The sequence below is a fragment of the Prinia subflava genome, chromosome 6 (assembly GCF_021018805.1).
Source record: "Prinia subflava isolate CZ2003 ecotype Zambia chromosome 6, Cam_Psub_1.2, whole genome shotgun sequence".
Taxonomy (NCBI): Eukaryota; Metazoa; Chordata; class Aves; order Passeriformes; family Cisticolidae; genus Prinia; species Prinia subflava.
In genome coordinates, this window is record NC_086252.1 from 10,247,639 (window position 1) to 10,273,879 (window position 26,241).

At 48.0% G+C, this 26,241-nt stretch overlaps 1 protein-coding gene across 1 annotated transcript in view; it reads right to left on the bottom strand.

Moving 5' to 3' along the window:
* The window catches only part of SLX9 (SLX9 ribosome biogenesis factor), a 39,237-nt gene extending 13,859 nt beyond the window's left edge, over nt 1-25,378 (bottom strand). Inside the window, exons 1-2 of the mRNA XM_063400174.1 lie at nt 25,221-25,378; nt 23,890-23,998 (exon numbers count right to left, since the gene is read on the bottom strand). Coding sequence (XP_063256244.1) covers nt 23,890-23,998; nt 25,221-25,343 — 232 coding nt within the window. The 5' untranslated portion in view covers nt 25,344-25,378. The remainder of the gene's footprint in view (nt 1-23,889; nt 23,999-25,220) is intronic.
* Nucleotides 25,379-26,241: the final 863 nt, after the last annotated feature.

The following is a 26,241-nucleotide window of genomic DNA, read 5'->3' on the forward strand; positions in this document are numbered from 1 at the left end:
AAAACGCTTGGGGGAGTTAATCCAGGTAAGAAACACTAAGATGATTAAGGAACTGGAGTCTCTTTCACTTGAGGAGAGGCTGAGACCGCTGGCAAAGAGGAAATCCTGGAATCTCAAAGGAAATCCTATCAATGTGCATAACACCTGATGGAAAGGAAGAAGAGGAGGGAGACAGACTGTTCCCAGTGGTGCCCAGTGACAAGACACAAGGAGCACACACTGAGACACTTGTTTGGGATAACTTCTTATGATTTTAACTGTCAGGAGGTTATGGAACCCCCAGGTCTCCATCCATAGAAATACTCAAAACCTGACTAGACACAGTCCTAAACAACCTGCTTCATCTGACCAAAGTGAACCACCAAAGCAGACTCCAGTGAGTCTGCAGCACAATTTGGATAGTTGGCAAGAGTTCTTTCACATAGGACAAGGATTTAAATTTTAGCAACAGAGTTATTTGTGTGGCTGTTGCAGTTTCAGCAAAGGGCAGTGAGAAGAACAGAACACCATTTCTATAAAAGCTTGAACAGCAACAAATCTCTGGAATGAGATTTACTCTGAGACCAGGAGTAATTAATGTTTACCAATGGATAAATTCTCTCCTTAGGGCTTACCAAGGGAGGCAGAATACTGCAACATTGCTATGCTTTTTGACAATGCCTTGTAGGCCTGCATTTCAAAGAGATTTCCCCAAAAATATCCTTTCCTTTTCTGCTAATAAGATTACCTTTGACTATCCTGTCCTTTGAGAAGCTTTAAAAATCAGTAGTTCAGTATCTCTGCAGTATTACACGGTGAAAGATCAAGATCTGAAATAGTTACACTATTTGATTTTATCTGATGCTTCTAATTTATGCAAAAAGCAAGAATACATTAGTCTACCTCAATTTCCTGGTCTTTTAACTGCATATTAGCTAGTAGACAATTAAATTGGCATTCCCTAGGGAAGTTTTCCATTTCCAGCCCCTGGTTCCTATAACCCCTCTCATTCTGTTTTTGGTGTTTCTTTTACCTCTGCCCTCATATATGCGCTTTCAGCACCTTAGGGGAAGCAGCTCCGCTCTGCTGTCCCTGTTATTGCATTCCCAGTGGATGGATTCAGTGGAGACACAGCATTTTATCACACAGTCACAGAAGGGTTTGGGATGGAAGGGCACTTAAAGATCATCCAGTTCCAACCACGCCTGCCTCAGGCAGCATTTTATGCTGCATTTCCCCTCAAAGCCATAGCAGTGGCCTGATGGGGTGCTAGGGAAAGGTGAGAGAGCAGACAAACATAGCAAAGAGAGGGAAACAAAATATGGATTTAAAGATGCTCAGAGGACAGAGGGACAGACTTGCAAGGCAGACAGACAAATATGTCACTGTCAGGTGCCACTGCAGCACTGGCAGCAGCCCAGCTGCACACAGGAGGAGGTATGAGACAGCACCTGGAGCGAGTTGTGGAATTGTTTGCTGTTTCTCAGGGATTACAGCACACACCAGAATCTGTTACACGCAGAGCCCCACCTTCCCCTCCACTCCTACACACAACACATTTCACAGACTCATTTGTTTGTTTGTGGAAGTACCAAGTTCTCTTCATTTCTGTTGAGCCAGGTTTAGCAGTCAAAGCCATCTTCCTGGGAAAAACAGGACATGGAGGGACTCAGACAGATTGTATCATCTGGAATCGTTTCTTTAACTGAAATGAGGAAGGACAGGCAACCAGACCGTGTTCACTGTGCAGCTTGGTGAAAGAAGTGCCTGCAGGAACCACTCCCTTCATCACCTGACAAGGCAGGGATGCAGCCAGTAACAGGAGCTACAGCTGGACCTTTCCTCAGATGGAGATGGAAAAAGAGAGGCAGGAGGAATCCCAGGGCTCAGTCCCTCCCTCCTGCTAAGCAGAGACAGTGCACACTTTACCTGACAGCAAGTGTCAGGGAAAGAAGAGAAACTAATAAGTAAAATAAAACAGCATTGCCAGCTGGTCAAAGGAAGAGATTGCCTCACTCTGCTTTGTACTTCTGCAGCCTCACCTTGAGTCCTGTGTGCAGTTTTGGGCACCACAACACAAAAAAAGACATCAAGCAGATAGAGAGCTTCCAAAGAGGGACCACATGGATGGGAAAGGGTCTGGAGGGGAAGCCTTATGAGGAGTGGCTCAGGTCACTTTGCTCAGCCTGGCAAGACTGAGGGGAGACTTCTCTGTGGTCTTCAACATGCTCCAGAGGGCAGAGGGGCAGCCACCAATCTTTTCACTCTCATGACCAGTGACAGGGCTCGAGGAAAGGGCAGGGAGTTTAGGTTGGATACCAGGAAAAGACCTCTAAGATCATCAAATCCAACCACTAACCTACCAGGTTCCACCATGAGGCCATGTCCCTAAGCACCACAGATGCCTTCTGAACACTTCCAGGGATGCGACTCTACCACTGCCCTGGGCGGCACCTGCCAATGCCTGCCTACCCTCTCAGTGAAGAACCTTTCCCCAGTATCCAACCTGAACCTCCCCTGGGGCACCATGAGGCCATTTCCTCTGGTCCCTGTTCCCTGGGAGCAGAGCCCCAGCTCCACCTGGCTGCACCATCCTGTCAGGGAGCTGCAGAGACTGAGAAGGTTCTCCTTGAGCCTGCTTTTCTCCAGGCTGAGCCCCTGGCAGCTCCCTCAGCTCCTCCTCATCAGGCCTCTGCTCCAGACCCTTCACCAGGTCCACTGCCCTTCTCTGGGCACGTGAAGGATCTCCCAGCACACACACTGAGGTCAGGCTGTGGGATGTTTCACACCAGTTGTGGCACGGGGAAGCTGGCAGGAACTGCTCCAGGTTAATTACACAGTTCCTATCAAAAGCAGCCTTTGGCCAGAGGTTCTCAAAAAACTTTAATGGACACAATTCAACGTGAACTGGTAGCAAGACTTGACAGCAGAGAAACATTTTTTCCACATTAAGCCACGTATCCACAATGGATCCCCTCTGTAGGTCTAAGGGAGGGGTGGGAGTCACACAAGTGAAGATCCTCAGGGAGCAGGGAGGACAAGGTGGATTTTTTTGCACTGTCCATGATGTGAAGGCTTGGCAGAGAGACATCTTCCAGCCAGTAGCTCCTCAGCTCCTGAATCAGGTCAGTCACTGACAGTCTGAGTAAGGGAGGCACTGCCACTTCCCAGGAAGCCCCCAGAAGCAAGATGTTAACTGGGATTACTCCCAGTTAGTGTAGGCTAAGGCTTCTGAAAATTTATGATCAGCAGAGAACAATGAGCAGGAACAAGCAAGAAACAACAGCACCAGCAAAAGAGCAATGCCCAGACCACCACTGGTCAAGGGACTCACAACCATTAAAAGGCAAAAGAGAAAAACCCACTCCAAGGTCCAGCTACACCCTTGCACTCAACACACACTATGCCAGCCAGTAAATAACAAACATTAACTGGAACGACAGACTCTTACACGTAATTAATATATTAACTCATTTGGCTGCTGAATGCCCAGTGATCAATACTTAATTACATTTCCAGCCAGCCAGAAACTGCATTGAGTAGACTCTGCAGATATGTAACTTCAGGGTAAAAACAAAACCATCACAAGATCAGCAGTAAGTGGGAGTTACACACAGGAGCTTCAGCAGTACAGAGAGGAGAGAAAAGATATCACACCATAAATGTTTCCACAGTGAAGGAGGAAGAATTGAGCCATGAAGGTCAAGAGGAGACTGTCAAAACTGGCTGAAATCATAGTTTCAAATGACAGGAGCATAAGGATGAAGCTCTTGCAGAGAGAAAAAGAGGAGAAGTGGGAAGGGAAGGGGCACAAACAAGGATATTAAAGGAAGCTGGACACCCACAGGACACCATTAAATCTTCAGTGAGGTTTGTCTTCCAATGGAAAGGTGTAGGGCTGCCACAGCAAAACCAAAGCCCACAGAAAGCCCATCTGGGCAGACAGGGAGAAGAGGTGGCAGGAGGATCATTTCTGTTCCTAGCCTGGTGACTTGCAAGCACCTACTCACTAAACCCTCTCTTCTCCACAGGGCACATAAGGTACAGAGTGGACACATTCTCTCCTCCCATCAGCTGAGAAGTAGAAGGCAGAGGGGAGCTGGGAGAGGAAAGCATTCCCCCCTACCATTACTTCCCCAGTGTCTGGTTTCCTAGAAGGGCATCAAGTACTTCACTCCAGCACTTCCATTTGAGAAACCATTGTGTTTATGCCAATCAATGCTTTCCAGAAAATTCTGAACCTGTGACTTTTCAAACATGACAGCTGACCCAAAAGTAACACCCAACCAAGCCTGATGTCTGCATCCCTCTATTTCCCCTGGCAACAACTATTCCAACAGCAACATGGACTTGGACTTGCCCAAAGTAGGAAAAGACTGCCTAAAATTTATTCCTGAAGCCTTCCCTTCTTCACAAATGTCCAGAAACACAAGGATACATTGAAAGTCCATGTGCAAAAACCATGAGAAATCCTAGAAAAACCTCTGAAGATCCACAGAAGTATTCTTCCCAGCTAACAGCTTCCCTGTTTGGTCCTGGGAGATTTGCTAAATTAGCATCTAAAGGGTGTATTGTAATCCAGACCTTAGGAAGGGGATTTGCTGGATGGCCCTGAATGCACCCTTCTAACACTGGCGAGAAGCTATCTCAGGCTGCCTTTTCAGCAGAGAGGATACTCCATCAGTAGGAAGGAACACCCTGCCACCCCTGTCCAGAGAGCTGCATAGCTCAAGGACAAGAAAGCTGAAACGTCACACCTCTGCTTCCCCCCACCTCCTCAAAACAAGTTCCATTAATCAGAAATAGTGCTTTAGCATCCACAATCAAGCTGGGATTTCACCAAAACACATATTAAAAAAAAACACATGCCAGGCAACAGTCAAAAAACCTGAGAGTATTCAGCCACACCTAAGGTAGGCAGCCCTCACCCTTGGCTGAGCCACACATCAGGGAAGGAGCCCTGAGTTCATTTAATGAATTCTCTGTTCAATAAATCTGCTTTCCTGGCAAACTGGCAGCCTCTTCCAACACATGCCTGTACAGGCAACATCTCCAGAACACCACTCCAAGGTCTCTGTGTGCCAACACCCCACCTACTGCTAAAGGGATTGCAGGCACACTCCCAAATTCCGCAGTGACGCTCGCAGGATGCTTTGGGGAGCAGGGAAGGGGGTCTGCAAAGTGCTGACTTGCTCCAGGGAATACTGAACTCAATATTGGATTGCTTGGTTTTAATGGAACTAAAGACAAAAAAAAAAATCAACTGTAATCGACTTCTGTGTTAATGACACAGAGCCAGGGCTGTTTCCCCCGGAAAGATCGACATGGAATGTGAAGCAGTATCAATACCAGGGCAGTACCAATACGTGACATTTGGAAACTTGGCACAGAAACAACAGCAAGCAGACTCCACTGCAGCTCAGGGTGCTGCTGAATGAGAGCCTGGCCTTGGCTTAGCTTATCCAAGCAGCTATTGCTGGTTCTTCCACGCTGCCTCCCCAGGTCCTGCACACAAACCCAGCTCCCCTGCACCCAGCTCAGCTTCCAGCTCCTTTATGGAGCTGAGCCAACCCAAGGGAGATGTGTGGCCAGGAGCACAGGGAGCTCCGTGAGACAGCAGGACTCATCTTTCAGACATCAGCCCCGAGGCCCAAAGTACCCATAATCTATTTTAGACAGAAGTTAAAATTCATCAGTAACAACATATCTCTAGGCCAACTGCTGCCCCTATTCCAGCCTGGCATGAATGAGCACACAAGCACTCCCAAGCCCTCAGGACAGCTTCACAAGCAAGGACAGAGGGAATGTCTGCAGAACCTCTCATGGCTGGAGGAACAGGGGCACTCAATGGATTTGGCACCAGTGGTACCTACAGCTTTTCTGCTTGTGCAGTTCACTAGTTTGTTTTCTGTAGTGGTTATTAGGTACTGGATGTTTTAAGTACCCAGCTAAGCATTTTGAGCAAAGTGCTGCTATACTCCCAAGGTTTTCCTGCTGGCTGCTGTCAAAAGATGGGAGTGCTCAGTTTGGATACTCTTTTTGTTCTGACACAGCACACCAGCTCCTGTGTCAAGCCTCGTGGGTTGGTGGGCATGATCTTGTCACAGTAAGAGATTCAGCAGTGACAGCGCCAACCAAGCCATGAGAAACAAGAGAAACATGAAAATCATGTTGACCCACCCTAACCCTCACCTTGCAAACACAGTTCTCCCCTACACAGGGACCATAGAGAAATACATGTCTGACCATAAGAAAGAAGAAACAAATTCCCTGGTCAAACATTCCAGCACCAATTCCTACTCTGACTGCAGTCTGGAAGCAAAAAATAGAAGCAACTTCAGAAACAGCTCATGTGTCAACATTAAGCAGCAGGTTTTGACCTGCTGCAACACCAGCTCATCAACAGCCTGAAAAATCCTCCTTCCTCCCTTATTTCACCTTCTCCTTTAGTATTTCTAGCTACAGATTTCTTAGCTGAGTTCTGCCTCTTCCCAAGGATCTAATTAGAAGAACAGCCAGCCAAGATTCAGAGGCCACAGCTCCAACTGGGATAAAAGGCAACATGTGGCAAGGGAGAAGGGAAATGACCAGAGGCAGGACTTGACATGACACCACAACTTGGATTTCTCTTCATTTCCCAGCCACACTCAGACACAGGACTCCAGGAGAGCCCCTGCTGTCAGAGAGAGGGTAAAGGAGCAGCTGGCAGAAGACTCCTACATAGAAACCCGGATGCACACTCTGAATAAAAAGCCTTTGGAGTGAATTCTGTGTCTCCCACATCTGTCTGTTAAAGTTACAATGAGCACTGCTACAGCATCTTTTCCTTCTCTCTTTCTCCACAGATTGAGTTACAGCTGTATAGTTTAGCCTGTTGTGGCACAAGTGCCTCTCCTCTCCCCCTAAGGCCCCACAGCTGTCCCAGGAATGAGCTTTCCACCACATCTACAATCCTCTCTTACCTCCCTACTCCCTGTTCAGGACTACTGGGATGTCAACACCTCTGCCGCAAAACTCAGAGGTGAGATCTTGGTAACGTATTAGCCCACCAAGACTACACAACAAAAGATTATCAGCTCAAGACCTTCAGGAAGCTGATGGTAAGAGGCTGTGCAAGCCCACCAAGGATCCAGCAGCTTTCAGACATACATAACAAGTGCCTGAACTGGTTCCTGGAGAGCTGCTGACACAAAAAAATCAGGCAGAGATGTCTGGACACTAGACTTTGCCACACAGGGACCTCAGGAAATATTAAAAATATACGGCAGATATGCATAACATCTGGAGACACACATCTCTGTGTCTTGCCTGCCACGGTCCTACAAGTTACATGTTTTGAGTTTGCAAACAGCAGCTTCCTAACTGGTCCCAGGCACATGACAGAGCCTAGGATAGACATAAAACCAGGGCTACTCCCTCAGCCACTCCTCTGCCCTGTGTGGCCCAGAGAGGAGTATGTGCCTCTAAATTAAAGAGGCAAAAATGACAAACTTCCCTTCAGATGCACACACGGGAATTCTATAAGGAATAAACAGACACAGCTTGAATTGTAGCATAAGCAAACAAACAGAAGAAAACAGAAGAGAATACAGGAGAGGACTCAATGCTCTGATCTGCTTCACAAACAGGCATGAGGTAAAAAGGAAGGCTTGGGAGAAGGCCACACGATCCAAGACTGCAGCGTGCAGAGACCAGGCTCAAGGGAAGCCCAGCTAGGAGCGCAGACACATCCTTTGCTGGGACAAAGGGCAGAGAGAAAGTTCCAGTTCTAAGGAATTCCCAGTGCCCGATACTGGGCAAGACCAATGAGAAGTTAAAAAAAGCCTTGCCCCACCTTATTGTCTTTTTGATGAGCTTTCAGTGGTGCCCTAGTTAATCCAATCAGTCCCTGACCTTTCCACCAGATCCCTGCCTCTGCTTTCCAAACAGGAGCTCTTTCCTGGCCTCCAAACAGTGGCTTCCCAACCACTCGGGCTCAAGTTACCCTTTCCTGAGGGCAGCAGAGTCAGCATTCCTATTGCTTCCAGTCTTCTTGCCCTGTTTGCTTGTTGAACTGTAATCTCTCCTCCCTAGTGCAAAGTAGTGCAAAGCAGCCAGCATTTCAGTCTTGGCCATAGCCCTTGTTTTCCAGAAAAAACCTGCACATCCTATTTTGAAGCAAGAAAAACGGCACACGTGCCTGGTATCTTACAGAAAGGCATGTTACAATTCTGTACTTAACCTGAGATACCATTGCCAGCAAATTCCTACCATGCACAGTGGACAACTTTCTTTCCCTGTTCTTTTTTCCCCACCAATTAATTCCATGATGGATCTGAAGGACAGCAGGAAGCACAGGAAAGAAGAAAGGAAGCACAGACTAACGACTGCAAAACAGAATGGGAAGATATACCAATCTGCTGGCATTTACAAAAACGCTACAGGCAGAATAGACAAAAAAGCCCAATGCTTAACTTATACCCCAAAAGTATTTTAATCAGCTGTTCTCAGTTCCAGCAGGTCTGCCACAGAAATGTATTAAAAGCACGTCCGAGGTCAGATTCTTAACACTTTCATTCCAGTTTTTAAATCGCAACAGAAACACAGCAGTGAAAACTTCATGCTAAAATAGCCAAGAGGCAGAGTGACTGCAGGAATGTATCTGGGACTGGGCAGGAACAAGAAATCCCACTTTGGCACTGCTTAGCTGTACCGCTGGCAGCCCCTCTGCCCCATCTCCAGTTGTAGCTTCAGGAGACAAGAAAAGCCACTGACGCTGGGCTGGAGGGAACAGCCACTGCAGCACCCATGGGCAGCCCCCCTGGCCTTTCCCTGGTCTGGCCAGCCACAGGCAGAGGCTGCACACCAACACCTCAGAGAGCATTAACAGAAGGCCCTTTGAGGGCTTCAACTGGAGCCCTGGTGTCCAGCTCTACCACCAGCAAACACCACACCGAGCTGAGAACATACCAGGCCTGACCACAGCTTTGTGTAATGCCCATTAGAGAGTGCCTGCACATAGCACCTCCAGTGAATTTTTGTTTTGGAGGGTCTGCTTCACATCCATGTGGGTACCAGAGATTCAGAACAACCATGTGCAAGGGGTCCTGCAGCTTAACTGCCATCTTATTGAAGGATCTTTGCCCACCTTGAACCCAGCATCTTCTAATTTGTTTTTTTCCCTATTTATCTTACTGGAAGACACTGGGAACAAGTTCAGTCTCTGGGGCAAGGCTATTTGATTTAACTTCATCAGCTCCTCTTTTCTCACAGTCATCTTTGCCAAACAAAAGAGCTCTGATCAATTGAGTCACTGCTCATATTCCACACTTTTGGCATGGATGCCAAAAACCTGATCTGCAAACAAATGTGAAAGCTCAGGAAGGACAGCACTGACTGCTGTGAGCTCCTGTGTCTCCTGTGAGGTGAGGCACATGTGTTTTTCCTGCCCCTGTGCTAAGGAAGCTCAGTGAACCCAGCATCATGTTCACAGTCACAAGGACCTGGGCAATGCCTACACACCAGCAGAAAGAAAAGCAGAAGGAGAGTTTCTAGAGACACTTCCTGACTGCTTCAATCAATTCTTCTTGTGAAGTAATTACTCTGAACCTTACTCAGAGCTGTAGGACCATGGCAAAATTTCCACTGTGTTATTTTAACTGTTGATTAATTCTCCTCTCCAGGCACTCCTCCTTGGATTCTTTAACATGTCTGGTCTCAGGCTCCCTGTGGCATGAGTTAAGTTTCCCCACTCACAACACTCCACACATTGACAGTGAAATGAAAAAAGTAATCCCATGTCAGAGCTTGCCCTCGATTGTTGAGTCTGTGTGGCAGATTAGCGCAGCGTGGTCCCCTCCCCACGCTGCCCTATCTATTGCACAACCATACGTCAAGGAGCTAATCCCTCCATCTGCAGCTGCAGAGCTCCTACCCTCCAGGAAACCCACACACCTGCACTTGGGGAGCACTGGGGAAACACCAAGGCCAGCCACATCTTCTGCCACTGAACAGCCACATATTAAATGTAATCATACTCATTTCTTTCACCCCATGGTCTGTTCAGGCAAGATATACAAAGTAATTTTAGATTTAGACAGAGAAAAGAGCGCCACAACTCAGCCTGTATAATACCAGCAGACTTTCATTATTTACATAATTTAAGAATTATTAGCGCAATCCAGTCACATTCTGATCAGTCAGTTCAAACACCACTTGCACCATAAGTGGCTTTATAAACTGCTGCACACGCAGAGGATTAAAGCACTAACATAAAGTAAGGAGGGTGAGAATACCCAAGAAAGCTTTCCAAACAGCTTGTGACAGGCACATGTTTGATCTCCAGCCCCCAGCTCAGTTGGGCAACAACAGACACACAGGATTGGCAATGCAGAACACTTCCCATTCTTCCTCTTTTTAGGGGCACATACAGCAGATTTCAAAACTGGGAAGTATCTGAAGAATAGATATGGAAAACAACTGCCTGGAGAACTACGAAGCATGAAATCCTTACTGCTCTGGTCTGTGATTGGGGGAGGAACTCAAGCCCACTCTCAGCACCTACTGCAGCTTAGCATCTCCTGAACTCAGGCACCCTCTCCTGCCCCACACAAGCTCACGGCCTTCCCTGCTCAAAGGGCTTCTGTCTAGAGCTGAAACAAGATGCCTTTTTTACCACACCACGTGCAACTGAGGACCATCAGTAAGCACTGTTTCACCACAAGACTGATGCTGCCAACCAGAAGCCCCTAAAGGACAGATCAAGGTGATTCTGTGTCTGCGTGAAGCCTCTGTGTGATCATAATGGCACTTTAACCTTCAAAGGATCTTATTAGTTCTAGCATTCAAACATGATACAGTGAACTATCAGTTTTAATGGGGTTTTTTAATGGTGGTGATGTTGATTAAGCAGTTCAACAAGCCTAGCCCATGAACACACTCATTCCAGGTGGTGCCCAAGCACGTCAAGTCTCCTTCCCTCTTCCTGGGAGCACAGACTGCCCTGCAAGTGGAACTGGTCCAAACACCGCTTTATCATCTCTTCCAGCTGCCGCTGCCACTTCTGGTGGCTGCTGCTTTTCTGCTGTCTCAACTGCTCTTCCGCTTCAGCTGACAATTCAGAGCTCCCCAAAGCCTGAGGCACCGACAGGATCACCAGCTCTGTCACCTTACACAACACAGACACACAGCATCTCCCCCCGGGACAGACCTGCATCCACACCCTGCTCCTGCTCTGGCTCCGGGGACACAGGGCACCATCCCACCACCAAGGCCCTCAACAGACCCCAGTGACCACCACCTCACTGCAGGCCTCCCACAGCATTCCTCATCTCCTGACAAACCAGGCTTGCCCCCTGTCAGGGAGCTCTTTGTCTGGCCCAAAACGATTCTCACACAAGACTTGCTTTTCAAAAAAGGTCTTAGAGCAAGCCTCTCTGCTCCAATATACCCATTTGGCTCACTTTTGTATCTTGTAGAAAAGGAAAATCGGGGTCTGGGCCCCTCTGGAAGAGGTAGAAGCTATCTTACTAGGTTTTTTTTCCTCCAGCCCATCACCTCTTTATTTCAACCCTACAGGTCAGCATCGGTTACCCATCTTGGAATGACATTTTCCTGGTAGAATCTATTTTAAAGCAAGCCAAATTTGAAAAAAATGACAGGGTTCTGCCACTTTGTATTGGATGGTCTCCCCTGCCAGCAGCACAGGCAGACAATAAAGTCTCATTTACACTGTCTGCACTAGCAAAAATGGGTCCAGCCCCATCCACCCCACGCAGAGATGAGATCAGCAGCTGCCAGCACAGAGCTGTGGCGAGAACACCCATGATGTTACAAGAAATAACAGGGGATGGCAAAGGAACAAACTGCCATGACTAGGTGCTTCTCTGACACTCCTTGACAGCTTTTGCAGCTGCCAGACATTTGGCATTGCCTGGATCTTCTCAGGTCTGGGACTGCAGCAGCAAACCTTGAGACTGCCCAGCCACCCCCTCACCTCTCACTCAGTATCCCTGCGCTTACAGGGCCACAAGGACTGGCATCCCTCCTCTGAGGAAAGAGCTCCCTGAGCAAAAAAGCCACACACCCTTTACCAAGTAGTATCTGCAATACTTAGGCTCACCACACCCCAAAAAATCCACCTACTGAGAACACCTGTATCCCCAACAACATACCACGCTAGTTCCCAGGAGAGACTTTCATTATGTAAGGGAAGCCAGCAGATCTTCCCACATGGCACAGAAGATGCTGGCAGGAAGATTGTTTCTCTGCATGAAGAAGGCTGTGGCACGAGCACTGTGCCTGCTAATTTCCTAATATGGATCACAGTCCAATGCATTTAAATCCACACGCCTACCGACCCATCACGTTTCTCACTTGGTGTAAGACTGAGTTTAATCTTTTTACCCTGCTGACAGGATATTAATTTTACTTAATGGCCCAAGAGCTGCCAAGAGCTATGAGCCACTGTTCACATTTTTATGGCTTTGTTCAGCTCTCCTTCCCTAATGAGGAGCTCCCCGTTAGTCCTGACTTTGCTGAGGTGTTGCAGCGTGACGTGAAGAAATGCCAGCTACACAGTGGATCTCAAAGCAGGAGTGCAAAGCACAATCTGGACTCCTCCAGGAGGCAGGACTGATCCAAGCCACTGTGCCAGGAACAACATTTGACAGTACCAAGAAGGCTGTTCCATTTCAGTAGTTTGTGGGTGTGGATAGTGCCACCCTAGAAATAATTCAGGGCAGAATGCAGCAGCCAAGTACCTGTTGCTTTGGTAGAGCCCCCATGCACGTGGGGAACACAAGGCACTCACGCTCTTGAGGGACCTGTCCCTTCGGGGTGGACACATGCACCTTTGGGTAGAGGATAGGGGGACAAAGAAACCTCCAGGATGTCAAAACACACAGCACATTATGGGTAAGAGAGAAAGGTGTCATGTCTGCCCCCTCTGCCAATCCTCCCACCTCCTCCACCATGTCAGGCCAAGGAGCAAAGATCAGTTCATGAAACTTGGCCTCCACTGAGGACCTTCCAAACTCAGTCAGCTGTTGGGAACCAATGGCTGATGCTGCTAAATCTAAAAAAAAATTCCTGCTATTCCAGCTGTTTTGAACCAGCTTAGCTCCTCCAGCATGCAAAACATCACCTGTAAGATGTTCATGGGAGATGTTCACTCCTAGCCAGGACTCAGCTCTTCCAGAAGCCTGAAACACACTGCCTACAAAGTCAGTGCTACAGCTGCTTTCTTTGAACGTTACATAATAAATAATGAATTTTAAGTATTGTGATGCTAGACTCCAAATCCCAGCCTCACTTAGCCTTTAAAGACAGTGCCATAATTATTTATAGTATTTACATTCCAGAGGATGGGGGGGGGGGGTGTACTATCAGATCTCATTTGAAGATTACTTTTGGATGAAGCAAGACTGGTTTTTTAACATTTTCTTCAAGCAGAAAAAGGTAGCAGCAGCAGCTGGAGAGCAGCAAACAAATCCATAGATGCATATGGACATATAGGTCAAATAAGAATTAGGCTGAGCTAAAAACAAGTTAGCTGTGAAATATTCTTTTGGCTGTTTTTCCACATACTCTGCTGACCATTTATGGCTTAATCTTAGAGAAGCTCTCTCTCATATGAGCCTGCAACTCCCCCCCAAGCTTCAAAGAATCAAGTTTTACTATAAATACTCATATTTCTTTATACGGGCTAAGGTTTTCATAGGAGCATTGTTGTTCTGTACACTTAATGCACCAGGAAAAACTGAAGGAGGAACTGGAAAATTTTGTTCTATGCCCTGCAGAGATTGAAAATATTCAAAAATATAGACCTGACCTAGAAAAAGGAAGAGTTATTCTGCTGCCCTCTAATGAGCACATCTGACATCTGAAAAAGAACACTCTCACAAGAGATCTGTTCTGCTGTGCCACAGGTACATCTTCTTGTGCTACAAAGCTGCCAGCAATGCAGACACAGCTGGAGCAGCACCTCCCACACAGCACAGACAGGCAGAAGAAACACCTAGGTGTGCCCAAGATGTGTTCTGCACTTCCCTGAACTCAGATTGGAGCGTATGGTTGTGAACTGTCCTGTTCCCTTTCCTTGCCTGAACAGAGGGAGGGGAGAGGTTCCTAATTGTGACCCTGAGGACCCAAGGGCCACAGTGCTGCTACAGGTAGCACAGACACAGGGAAGAATGACTTGCTTCAACACCTGGGAGCCTCAATCAAAACCAAAGGAAGTCAGTTACCATGCAAGAGTGTCTCTGCATCTGCACAATGCTCAGAAGACATTCAGCTGAAGAACACAGTAAGGAAGGCAGAGAAACCACCATGGAGAAACTTCTACCTGCTACGGAGTTTCATCTCAGTTTTTACTGAGCTATTGTGATGCTGTGGGCCGACCTTGGCCAGCTGCCAGATGCCCACCCAGCTGCTCCCTCCCTCCTCAAAAGAACAGGGGAGAAAAAACAAAGATGAAAAGTTAGTGGGCTGAGGCAAACAACAGGGAGATCACTCAGCAATTACCATCACAGGCAAAACAGACTTGACTCAGGGAAAATTAATGTAATGTACTGCCAATTAAAATAGAATCAGATGATGAAAAGCACACACTAAAACTCCTTCCTCCCACCCACCTCCTTCTCAGCTCCACTCCTTCATTCTGACTTCTTCATTCCTGGCTCCCTTGAGCAGTGCCCGGGGCCAGGGAATGGCACTGCAGTCACTCTCTGCTGCTCCTTCCTCCTCACACTTACCCACTGGGCTCCTGGTGACTGGAGCACATCCTTTCCTCCTTTCTGTCCCAGGTCTTCACAGGGCTCTTTCACTTTTCTACTCCTCCTTAATCCTATCTTTTCCCAGAGACAGCACCGCTGTGCCTGACAGGCTCAGCTGTGGCTGCACAGGTGCACTTCAGCTCTGTGGACCTGGCTGTGCCCAGAACGTGACACCCAAGACAGGTGAAGAGGCCAAGGCCCTCTATTTTGGAGGAGAAAGCACATGAAGTTCTAATAACCCCACATAAACAGTACCTAGACAGCTGTATGCCATTTCCATAAACAAAAACCCACCCAGGTACAGACACTAAAACAACAAGCACAGCTGCAGCAGAGCACACCTAAGCCCAGCCCTACCCAAGCCCAGCCCTGCAGCCACAAACTACTGGCATGAATCAAAAGCAATAGCCAGAGGCCCCGCTGAGCAAAATACAGAAGTGTCACTGAATGAAGCAATTGAAAAGTGTCATTTCTGACAACAGAATTCCTGTAGTCTGGAAAAGCCTTCCCATTCTCCCTGCCGACAGGCACACCAGGTTATTTCAACTCAAACCACATTGTGAAATAGCTGCTGCGTGTATAGACACAGCCTGTACCCGTGGCAGCTGGAAATGTCCTCTCCATGCTAAAGAAGCCCATTCCTGTTACATAAGAACACTCAGTGACCTGAATTTACACATAACCTTGGAGAGGAAAAGAGATACAAGGAAAAACAAAGTTAAAAAGCCATGGAGCTATGGAGCACAACAGAAATCACCCTAGAGCATGTATGTGCACAGCCACGCCAGGCACAAACATCCATGACATTCATAGAAGCCAAAATTCTTTAACCAGATCTATTGATTCGCTCTGAGTTTTCCAAGCAATCAAGAACACAGCACAAGTGGGTGAGGAAACAAGTCTGAACGTCCCATTTTCCCTCAAATTTCCTGCCTGGGACTCTCTAAATCATTTCATTGGAGTTGGTTATCACTATCACTACGTACCTTCCAGCTCACAGTCCCTTCTTGTCTGAAGAACTGCCTGGATAGCTTATTCTTCTGCAGCAGGATGTCCTCCAGAATTTTCTGTGGTTTGCCTTATGGAACATTAGCAAAACTGCTAGTTCAATCTAAATCTGTCCAAATTATCAGTTCAAACAACCCAGAATATTCCAGTGCCCATTGCATTTAATCCTTGCATAGCTGTTTCCCACATTTAGCTCAGATAATATACATTGAGACTCACTGTGTTAAAAGCTTCATTAAAAAAAAAAAAACCAAACAACAAAAACCTCTTTCTACAAGCCACTTGACTAAAAACCTAAGCCCAAATTAGATGTTATTACCAGTTATGCCACATATGAGCATCAGTAGTGCCAATCTGAAATGCTGAAGGGGATAAACAGCTCTTCAGCTGACACATGCATTTCCACCCAAGCATAAAGAAAACCTTGGTCCTTTAATTGCTCACAAAGAGCAGAAAAAAGGATAACTTGCATAGAATAGAATAGCACTATAGATCCCACTAGGTCTGAATGACAGACATGAACTTTTGAGATCTCCCTGTAACACAGCCTGTAACTCAGATTTGTCTCTTGGTAAATCAGAAATGTGATTTATATAGCACAGAAGCTTGTGGGGAAAAAAGAAAAAAAAAAAAACATACCACCCAAGCAAAATAATGTTTATCAAGTAGGCATTTCCCAGAGAGGTAAGCAGGAGAAGGCTCTCTTATTCCTCCACCCCAGAAACATATCAAGACAAGTCAGAAGGGACAACCCAGAAGAGGGCAACCTCTCATGCCATCCAGCCTCCAGCAGCCTCCCTTGATTTTCTAAACAGAGTGTCTATTAAACTCCCATTTCCATAAACCTATTTGAGAGAGACATTTGACAGTCTGACACAACACCACACCACTGCTGGTGACAATGAGATGGCTCTGACTTCCAGAGCTACCAATCTGCCCTTTCCACAAGTGTTTCCTCACCCCTCCTCAGATTTGGTTTCTCAATTCCTGTGGTGTTGAGCCATCCCGCTCACACCCCACCAGAGGTTTGCATTACTGGAACTGTGCTGGGAGGCCCCTTTGGCACCAGTGCAGAGCCATTCCACTTCTCTCTTTGTAGAATTTATGATTTTGTAACTTAATCATGTTCAAGTTTCCGTATTAGTAGAGCAGAGAGAAGGACTTCAGTTCACAACCCTCTTTTGTAACACCACAGCTTCAGTACTCTCCTAGGCAGCGCTGATCTATTTTTGTGTAAGCATGTCCAACCATTTTAAATTCATTTCACCAGAGAATACCAGGCTAGATCAGTATATTTTTAAAGCTCCAGGAATTGTGATCACACAGAGCAAGACATGGCATGACATGGACCTTCCATTCCCACCACTCCTGGCCAGGAAGGCACAGGGTCACTCTGGCCTCAAATTCAGCAATCCCTTCAGTGGCACTGATATGTTTTGATGTAAAAAACTCATGTCTGAGCACCCAAATTTTACCAAGTCTGGAAGAAAGCTTTGCAAAGGCACTTTGGGAACTTCTCCAAAGAAGTCTCCAGTCCCTCACTGAGCCACATCCTCCTCTCCATCCATTCAGCAGCACAGAAAGGCTGCTCCAGGGCAGGCACATCCCTTGCACTAGTGCTACTGGTGAGCATTACACAGCAGTCACAGCCAAGGATCCAACCATAATAAGAAACTAGAGCAATCTGACACATCCTTCAAACTCCTAGGACTCATTTCAAGTTCTTCCCACTGACAGCCTCCTCCCCTGGAGCAGGCTGCAAAACATTTTGGAAGGTTTGGGCTCTCTGGAAAATGTTTGTGTTTGTGTAGTGCTCAGTATCCATGACCACGAGCTAATTGGAGTCTTTTGGTTTTTTAACGTTAATTTGAAGAACAGACACTTAGCCACAGCTAGAGGGAGGGAAAGAAAACAAAAAAGTTAATTAGTTCCATAAATATTAACACAACTGATTCCTGTGATCTGGCAGAAGGCACTCACAACATGGAAATGCTCTATTTGCAGAAGGGAAGCAAAAGCACCGAAAACAGTGCAAGCTTCAGACGCTCATTTACTGCTTCTCAATTAATTGCATTTACTTTAATTAAAGTGGAGCTTCCCACAGCTATTCTCACAGCCAGCACCACACTGTACAGACAAATTGTTAAAGCAACATTAAGCAGCATGGATTTTTAACCTTGTTTTTTTAATTATTATTTAAGGCACCAAAGTCTTTAGCTTTCAGTAGGATCCCCGCTCCACAGCCCCTCAGAGGCCACAGCAGGTCTCTGTTCTGCATTTCAACCAATCCCCACAGCTGCTCACCACTGATACAGAACTTGGTCAATCTGACTCCTGAAATAAAATCCCACTGACTTTAATCCTCTGACCAAAGGAACAGAAAAAACCCCTAGCTTTGAGGCAAGCTGTGGGGAACTACAGAATCAGTCTGAGGTGTCCTGTAGGCTGAGGTCATCTGACCTCACTGCAGAGGCTTCCCAGACAACAAACCGCTATCTCAGCTCCTCTCAAACACAGTGCAGTTTGCTGACAGCCTGTTAAAAACCTCTCAGACACCAAATCTGCCCTTAAAAGGTGATCTGGCATTGTCAAAGTAAAAGTAGGCCCTAACGATGCAGTCAAAAAACCAAATAAATTTCAGCCAAACAGCAAGGAAGAAGGAACACAGAGTAACTTGCTACCTAAAGCAATTTAGCCAGATAAGGTAAACTGCCATCTGTCACTTTATCAACCTACCAGGGTGGCCAACCTTGGCCTGGGGGACAGGTAAAGAGTTTAATCCCTAAACAGCACTTCCCTGGGAACTTTTCCTTTCTTGCCAGGTGTGCTGCTGGAGGTTTCAAACTCTTTCACAGTGTCAGAAGCAATGCAGGGAAGCCTCCCCTTTGAGCTGAGACCTGCACGGTCAGTCCTGGGGCACATCCTGGACCGTGCAGGTGACACAAAGAACACCGCAGAGGGCATGGGGCGAAGGGAGGGTGGAGCTACAGCGAGAACTCCCAGCTCAAACACCGCTCACACAGCTGCTCCTCCCAGGGCAGCGCCCACACAGCCACCAGGGTACTTTCACAGGCACTAAAATGGGTTCAGTGCTACACCAAGGGCATCACTGACAGCGTCAGGGAGAAGAGCACTTCACCACTCCCCAAATTCACACAGCCTGGGCAGCTAATAACAAAGACAGATGGAGGAGAAACACCTCATCACTTGGGTCTAGCACAGCACACAGGCACTTCCCGGGGAAATTTCAGCAGCATGTTGGAGGTGCTGCAGCCGCTCCGTGCCACCCTCAGCGTGTGGAGCAGCCTGTTTACACCCCTTCCCATCTGAGCACAGCCCTGGGGAACAGCTTGAGGAGGGCGTTCTGCACAAAACAAACACAAGGCGGGCCTGACAACTGCCAGCACAGAACGAAAAGCTGAAGAAAAGCAGCAGCAGAATTGTGAGGATCCAGCAGCTTTCCACACCAGAGATGTGAATGACCAGCACAAGCAGATTGCAAAATTCCCCAAGCATGCATTAAGGAAAAGCAGCAGAGATTTAGAACCGATATTCAGAACAGATGCATTCATTAAAACAAACACGGTTAATTTTTTTTTTTAATCCTTCAATTGTTAAACACCCTAGTATGCCAGAAGACTGGGGGAAAAAAACCAAAAAAACCCCATAAAATCAAAACAGAGGAAAGGTGATGAGGGATGAGGACAAAAGAGGAGGAACCTTAATATTTAAGGGTAATAAACATGTAAAAATCCAACCAACAGACATGAACAGACTATAGGACACAAAGGTTGGCATCCTGTCAAGATCTCCTGAAGGGTAATGGAGGCCTGGTCACAGCTGCAATTTTTCCACTCTGGTGTGGGTCCACTGCAGGGGTAACCATGAGTCCAGACACTGCAGGAACAGCAAATCATATTGCATGAAGCAAATGCAGGACCACAACACCAACCAACCACAGCTTTTCTGCTTCTCTTGGAGGCTAAAAAGGAGAACAGAATTGGACAAGTGGGTGCAGAGCCCAAGCAGAAGCAGATAAAGTGACAGACTCAGCAGATCTGGAACTCCAGAGCAGAAGCTGAGGTGCAAACCAGAAGGGATCTGTCAGCGACTTGCAAAAAGAGGCTTGGTAACGAAAGGAACTCACAGAGAACCTCAGAAAGGAGGAAAGCAAGGCTGTACAGAGTCTGCAGACCCCAGAAATTCACTGCTGACAGTGAATGCCTGCGTAGTCTGATTTTATCATCTCCTACATCCACATTTCTTCAGGAGGAGAAGGGAATTCCTTCTTTGTCAGATGCTCAGTCATTTCCCTCTTCTATGCTTCATACCCTGGTAGAGAATCACAGACCCACAGAGTGGCCTGGGCTGGAAGAAACCTGCAGAGAGCATCTACTTAAACCTCTTCTTTCATCTGTCATTACCCCAGGCTGCTCCAAGCCCTGTCCAACCTGGCTTTGAACACTTCCAGGGATGACGCAGCCACAGCTTCTCTAGGCAACCTGTGCCAGGGCCTCATTACCCTCATTGTGAAATAAGAAGTCTTTATGTCCAATCCAACCTCAGAAATCAGGATGATTGTCATCAGGTTTTGCAAACAATTATGAACTTGCTGTTGTTGCACTTTTGTTTTCTCAACAACACAAGCCTGTCACTGTTCCCTTCTGGAGTAGCTGAAAATAAAGCAGGAAGCCACCAATCCAGCTGTTCATATCTTTCCACAACTGGCTCGTCCTCCATGCCAAAAATAGACATTCATAGGCAACTGCTTTGCCAGAGCCAAGCTTGAACAGGCCCTTGCTTCAAGGAGCAAACACTGACGAAGGAAAGCTGAAAAAACAACAAAAAATGAGCAGCAGCAACCCTGATATGACAGGCCATTATTTCTGACTTGGTAGGAAACATTTAATTCCCACGCTACAGAGGCTCACCCAAAGGAGATTTATCCACTCTCTGGAGTCACAGAGGTCCCTGTGCGGATCAGATTATGGCAAAGCCTTTGGTTTGCATTACGTCAGTGGCTAAGTAAACTCCACTGACAGAAGCAATCATGGAGCACAAAGGAACTCACGGCCTGAAGTCCAGCATTCTCAGGGATGGCACTGGCTCTCGTTACCTACAAACGTGTGGAAGTCATCTGCAATCTGGCGTTAAGCTGAGCTAATGACTAAAGACAAAAAGCAGAGCCGGGGAAAGCTGTCGCAGCAGGTCTGCCTCACAGCACGACACAGCTCAGAGCTGCCATATTAAAATACTTTCCTTTTTAGACCACTGGCTTTTTATATCACATAATGCAAGGCTCACCTACAATGAATTCCATTTTGGTGACATTTTCCATTACAGTTCCACCCTCTCCTTCTCGTGCCACAAGGATTACTGATGCCAGAACAGCCTGTGCTGGTACCTCACACTAATCACAAGCACACTGAATCAGCCTCGCATCTAAAGGAAGCAACAGACCACTACCAGGAGTGGCAGATACCTCCACAGGGCACCCTGCCTCAACCAGATGCACCAACCGTGCTCAGAAATCCCCAGAAAAACAAGGCTAACAAGAACCAACACCACCAGTTTATCCTCCCACAAAAAGGGGCCTCACTCTTTTAAGCCCCAGCACCCATAAGCACTCGTGTTAACTGCATAACCCTGCTGGAGATTCTGGACTTTCCAATTTACACGTCATGTTTCTCCTGTTCCCTCAAAACCAGCACAGCCAGAACAGCAGCAAGAGCTAGTCTCTTACAAACTGAGGAAAACACTGAGGAGAGAGGTGTCCTCTCTCATTGGCAACCACAGGCAACAGCCCTCAAGCCCCAGCACAGCGGTGGATTGGTTTCCTAGAGGACTGCAGCCTCTTGGCTTTGACACCAGAACAGCTGTTCCAGGTGATGCCTTTTCTCCCATGGAAGTAACCATGCTCTGCTGTGGGTTAGTTAGCCCTTGTGATGGTACACAAAGCATCAAAGAGCTGCCTGTACCATGGGTTTATTTACAGAGCATAACAGTGCTCTCCGTGTTCTCTTTTCCTCCTACTTCCCAACATCCAACTGGCTTTTTTGACTAATTTCGAGCTCCAAGCTGACATCTTCTAAAATCTAACCCAATTCCAAGATCGTCCTCCGACTAGGTTTTACCTGGAAGAGAGTCACAGCATAAGGGCAGACCTAAACACAAAACACAGAGATACCAGCAGTCTTGGACAATGTGAATAAATCTTGGATAACGTGAGATATACACACACACACACACACAGGACAAACACCTGCTTTCCCAACTGCCACACAGCAGCCTTGGCAGAAAAAAAAGTATCTTCTCTAGCTGTGAAAAGCACACAAGATAGTGAGCCCACCTACAGTCTGCCAACTTGACCTTCTTAGAGCTTGAAAAGCAAGTGGGAGGGAAGCATGCTTTTGTCTTGTTATTAAATCTTAAAATAGCAATGTGTAGGAGAATCCTACCCTCTTGCCCTGTGCACTAAGCTCTGGGGAAAGGGAGGAAGAGGTGGAGGAAGGGTTAGATTCAAGTTGAACTTCCTGCAGAACAGGCTCTGAGTTGACCAGAGATGCCAGGAGACAAAGCACGTCTGCCTAGGATCTCTTTTTGAACGCCAGTGCCCACCATTGTACGCACAGCCCAGTTCCAGTTCACTGAAATAACACAAAGAAATGAGCCGATTTCCATAACGAAAAAGCCTCTACACGGCTCCAGAGCACGACAGCGAGGAAGGGCACAGCAGCCTGGGAAGACGTGAAGAAACAATGAAATCACTCTCTGCCTCGCTGAGCCGCAGCATTGAGCCCCTAAATGAAGGGCTGTTCTTAGCCCATGATGTGGGAAGCACACGGGAGCACAGGCAGTGAGCCTGGCACGACTGCCTGCAGGAGGCCAGCACACCCCCAGAGCAGCGGCGCTGCACGGGTACAGCAGCAGGCTCTGTTTATAGCCCAGACGTGTGCAGCTGCAGCCTGCAAGAAAGGGCTGGGACTGCAGCCTGCCAGCCCCAGCAACACGCTGTCTGATTTAATTAAAGGGATGGCAGCGTGCACACACGGATGCGTACACGTCCTTTTCCCAGGAGAGGTACCAACAATGAGCCCCAGTGTTTCAAAACCAGCATGTTTTGCCAAGGTTTCTGAGCAGAGAGCTGGCAAATGTGTCCTCACACAACCTCCCCCCTTCCTCACTCTTTGCCCAGACATCACTGATGGGAGTTCAGTGCTGCTCAGCCAACACTCGCCCTTGTGAGATTGATTTCCTTACATGCCTGGACACAACAACAAAGTCACTGTAGTATTTATCTACATGAAGAAAAGAAATTAATTTACTTTGCAAAGAAGGTGTTTGGGAGTCACATGCATTTCCTGCATCAGGACAGCTTACTGTGCTACCAGGCTCTGTCTGGTAGTTTGCTCCTTCTGGGATTTTTTAAACATTTACATGCAGTTTGTGGGAGTTTGGGATTCAAGTTTCAGAGAAATTTTTTGAGACCTTACAGAAGAAAGTGAAAGGTGAAGAAAGGTGAAGAAAGGTGACCTTACATTTAGAAATGAAAACTACTTTCAGATACAGAGCTGTCTCACAGTGAGCAGCCAGAGAGCATTTCCTTGCTGTGGGACTGGAAATCAAAGGGCTCTATCGTGTCCTCCCCTCTTCCCCCTCTCACCTTCCATACTACCTACGAGTTTAGATTCTCCTGCCCAGGAATCCTGGAGCCACAACAGCAAAGGGCAGGAGAAGAGCTGCTGCTGCCAGGCTGCCGTGGGTGAAGCGCTGCTGGTACACAGTGAGAACCCCCGACAAAGTGCTGGGTCACCAATGGCAGCTGCTGGTGAGGCCAAAGCAAGCACAGAGCAAGCCCAGAGGTGAGGTCACAGCCTGGGCTCCTCTGTGCTCCCAGCCCTGGCAGTCTGGCTGCACCAGCACATCCCACAGAGAGCCTGAGGCCAGTCCCCCACCTAGGGATCACTGAGCACATCCATGCAGAAGCCAGAACAAAAACTGACCTCTTCTAAAAGTCCTCACAGGAACAGGGGAAGCAATCCCTGCATTGTAGCTCCCTGAACTTCCTGGGACAGCCACTAAAAGCCACTGCAAATACAGTCCCCAGCGCCCACAACCTAACACAGCACTCATTCAAAACACAACAAACCTGTTCTGGAGGAAATGATGCTTCTGGAGTCCAAGTCAAGCTTCTTCACCAGGGTATCAGGGTCAATTTTCAGCCCAGAAAACACACCAGAAGATGACAAGTCCCAGTCCTTACAAAAAGAAACAGGAAGCAGGAATCAGTACACACACCACCAGGCAACACTTGTTTAAAAAAATTTAAAAACCAAACCCAGCACCATCCAGACAGGAATAGCGATAATGGGTAGGTGTCTCTCTTGAGCAGGCAAGGGCATGTAAGGCACCCTGCTGTCCTGCTCCCCCCTTGCCTACCCTCCAGCTCTTCCACACAGAAGTTTCACAGTCTCATTTTTGGGCTGTTCTGTTCCTAAAAGACACCTGCTTCAACTCAGCCTAGCCTCACTCAACTGTATTCACTCCCAGGAGTGCTGTGAACAGCACCCTTAGGAAAAGACATATTTACTACTGGTATGGAACAATACAGATAAGCAACAAGTGAGAAGATAGGGGATTAAAGCCTAAATCAATGGACATTAAGCAGATTCAGTAACTACTAGCAACTCACCAAATCTTCAGCATCATGCTTTAAGCATGCAACACCTTCCTAAGATCTGCAGTATCTACTCTGGTTGGATTAGAATTTATTACTTTAGCCAACAGCACCTACTATCATCAACACATAACTTCCCAGTGGTATAAGCCCAACTGTACTTGGCACAGGCAATTCCTCCCTCCTCACAAGGAAAGCTGAGGCACATAAAAAACATTTAGTAGTGTTGTGTCCTGGCTGTTAGGGGACTGGGGAGAGGCACCTGAACGGTGTATTCAAAACAGCTGGGGAAAACAGAATATCCTAAATAATTTTGCTTAAACTCCTTTTTTGCTCCTCTCCATCTGCCCTAACCTAAAACTGAGGAGAGCCACTGCTGGGCTCCCCTGCTCTCCCAACACGTGTTGATAACAATCCCCCCTGCTGCACTCAAGCTACCCCAATGCAAGGCGGCCCAGGCACCCGGGACACGCGTGTCCCTGTCACCGCCACACTCGGGGACACCAGCGGCACTGCCAGCGGTGCACCGTGCCGGGGCAGCCCCAGGCCCCCGTGCCACACGCTCCCACCGATGAGGGGAGCAGCAGCAGCCGCCCCGCAGCATCAGGGGCTCCACAGGGCTTCCACTGCCCAGAGCGACCCGTGCTGGCGGCATCACCGCGGCCCGGCCCGCGGCTACCCCCGGACAGCCCCTCAGGGCGCCTGGGCTGCGCGGGGACCGGCCCGTTCCGCAGGGGGAAGGCGGAAGAGTCACCGCGAGGCGGCCGCCGCCGGCCCCCGCCCGCCGGCCCCGGCCCCGGTACCTTCCCGGCCGCCGCGCTCCATCCGCCCGCGGCGGGGCCGGGCCCGGGCTCGGGCAGCGGCGGCGCGGCCCGGGCGGGCCGGGGGGCGGCGCGGTGCAGCCGCGGGCGCCTGGCCTTGCCCATGGCGGTGTGGGGCGGAAAGGGAAGGGGCCGGCCCGGGCGGGACCTTCCGGCTGCGCCCACACCGCGCCCGGAGCCCCGGGAAATTCGCCTTCCTCCCTTCCACGGGCGGGGCTCGGCAAGCGCCGCTCCTGCGGCCCGGCCCTCTGGGGGCAGGTGCGAGGGCGGCCCGGGGCTGCCGGGCCCTCTGCTGGGCGGCCTGCGCAGGGTAACTGCGCTGTGGTCAATTGTAGGCGGCTGATAACTGCCCCGGTTAATTGCGGCCTGCTGATAATTGCCCCTGATCAATTCCAGCCTGCATGAGGAGGTTCCTGTGAACAGCCTGAGGGTGTTCAGCTCAAACCCAGATACTGTGCAACACAGTTTTAAGCCAAGTGTACGCCTCTGTAGGAGATGAGAGCTCTCGGCAGCGTTGGAAGTTATACAACTTCCCAAAACTCATTTTAATTAGTTGATCAGTTGTAAGCAGCGCCCACTTTTTAAGTTTCTCCACAGACTCTTAAAGTTACTTTGACCACTAAATCACCAAAACCTTCTGTTGGTTAACCCTGACAAGTTTCAATAAGCAGCGCCAAAGTGAGTTGAAGATTGGATATCCGAGATCTTAAATGCACAGCCCTCCAAGGATGCTGAAGTAACCAGAAGAGAGAGGAGCCTGGAAAGCTGGAGGCTCCCTGTCTGGGAAACAGATGATAAAAGGACTAAAGAGTGTGGGCCAAATTAGCATGAAGGGCAAGAAATCAATCAGCTGTACAGGACAGAATACGAATTAATTAAGAGAATTATGTAATTTATATCAATTTCTATATTTTTATATATATATAAATGTATAACTAAGTGAAAAAAGTTTTGTATGGGGGTCAGTGTGGAGGCTGAAATGGTTTTAGCCACACACACACCT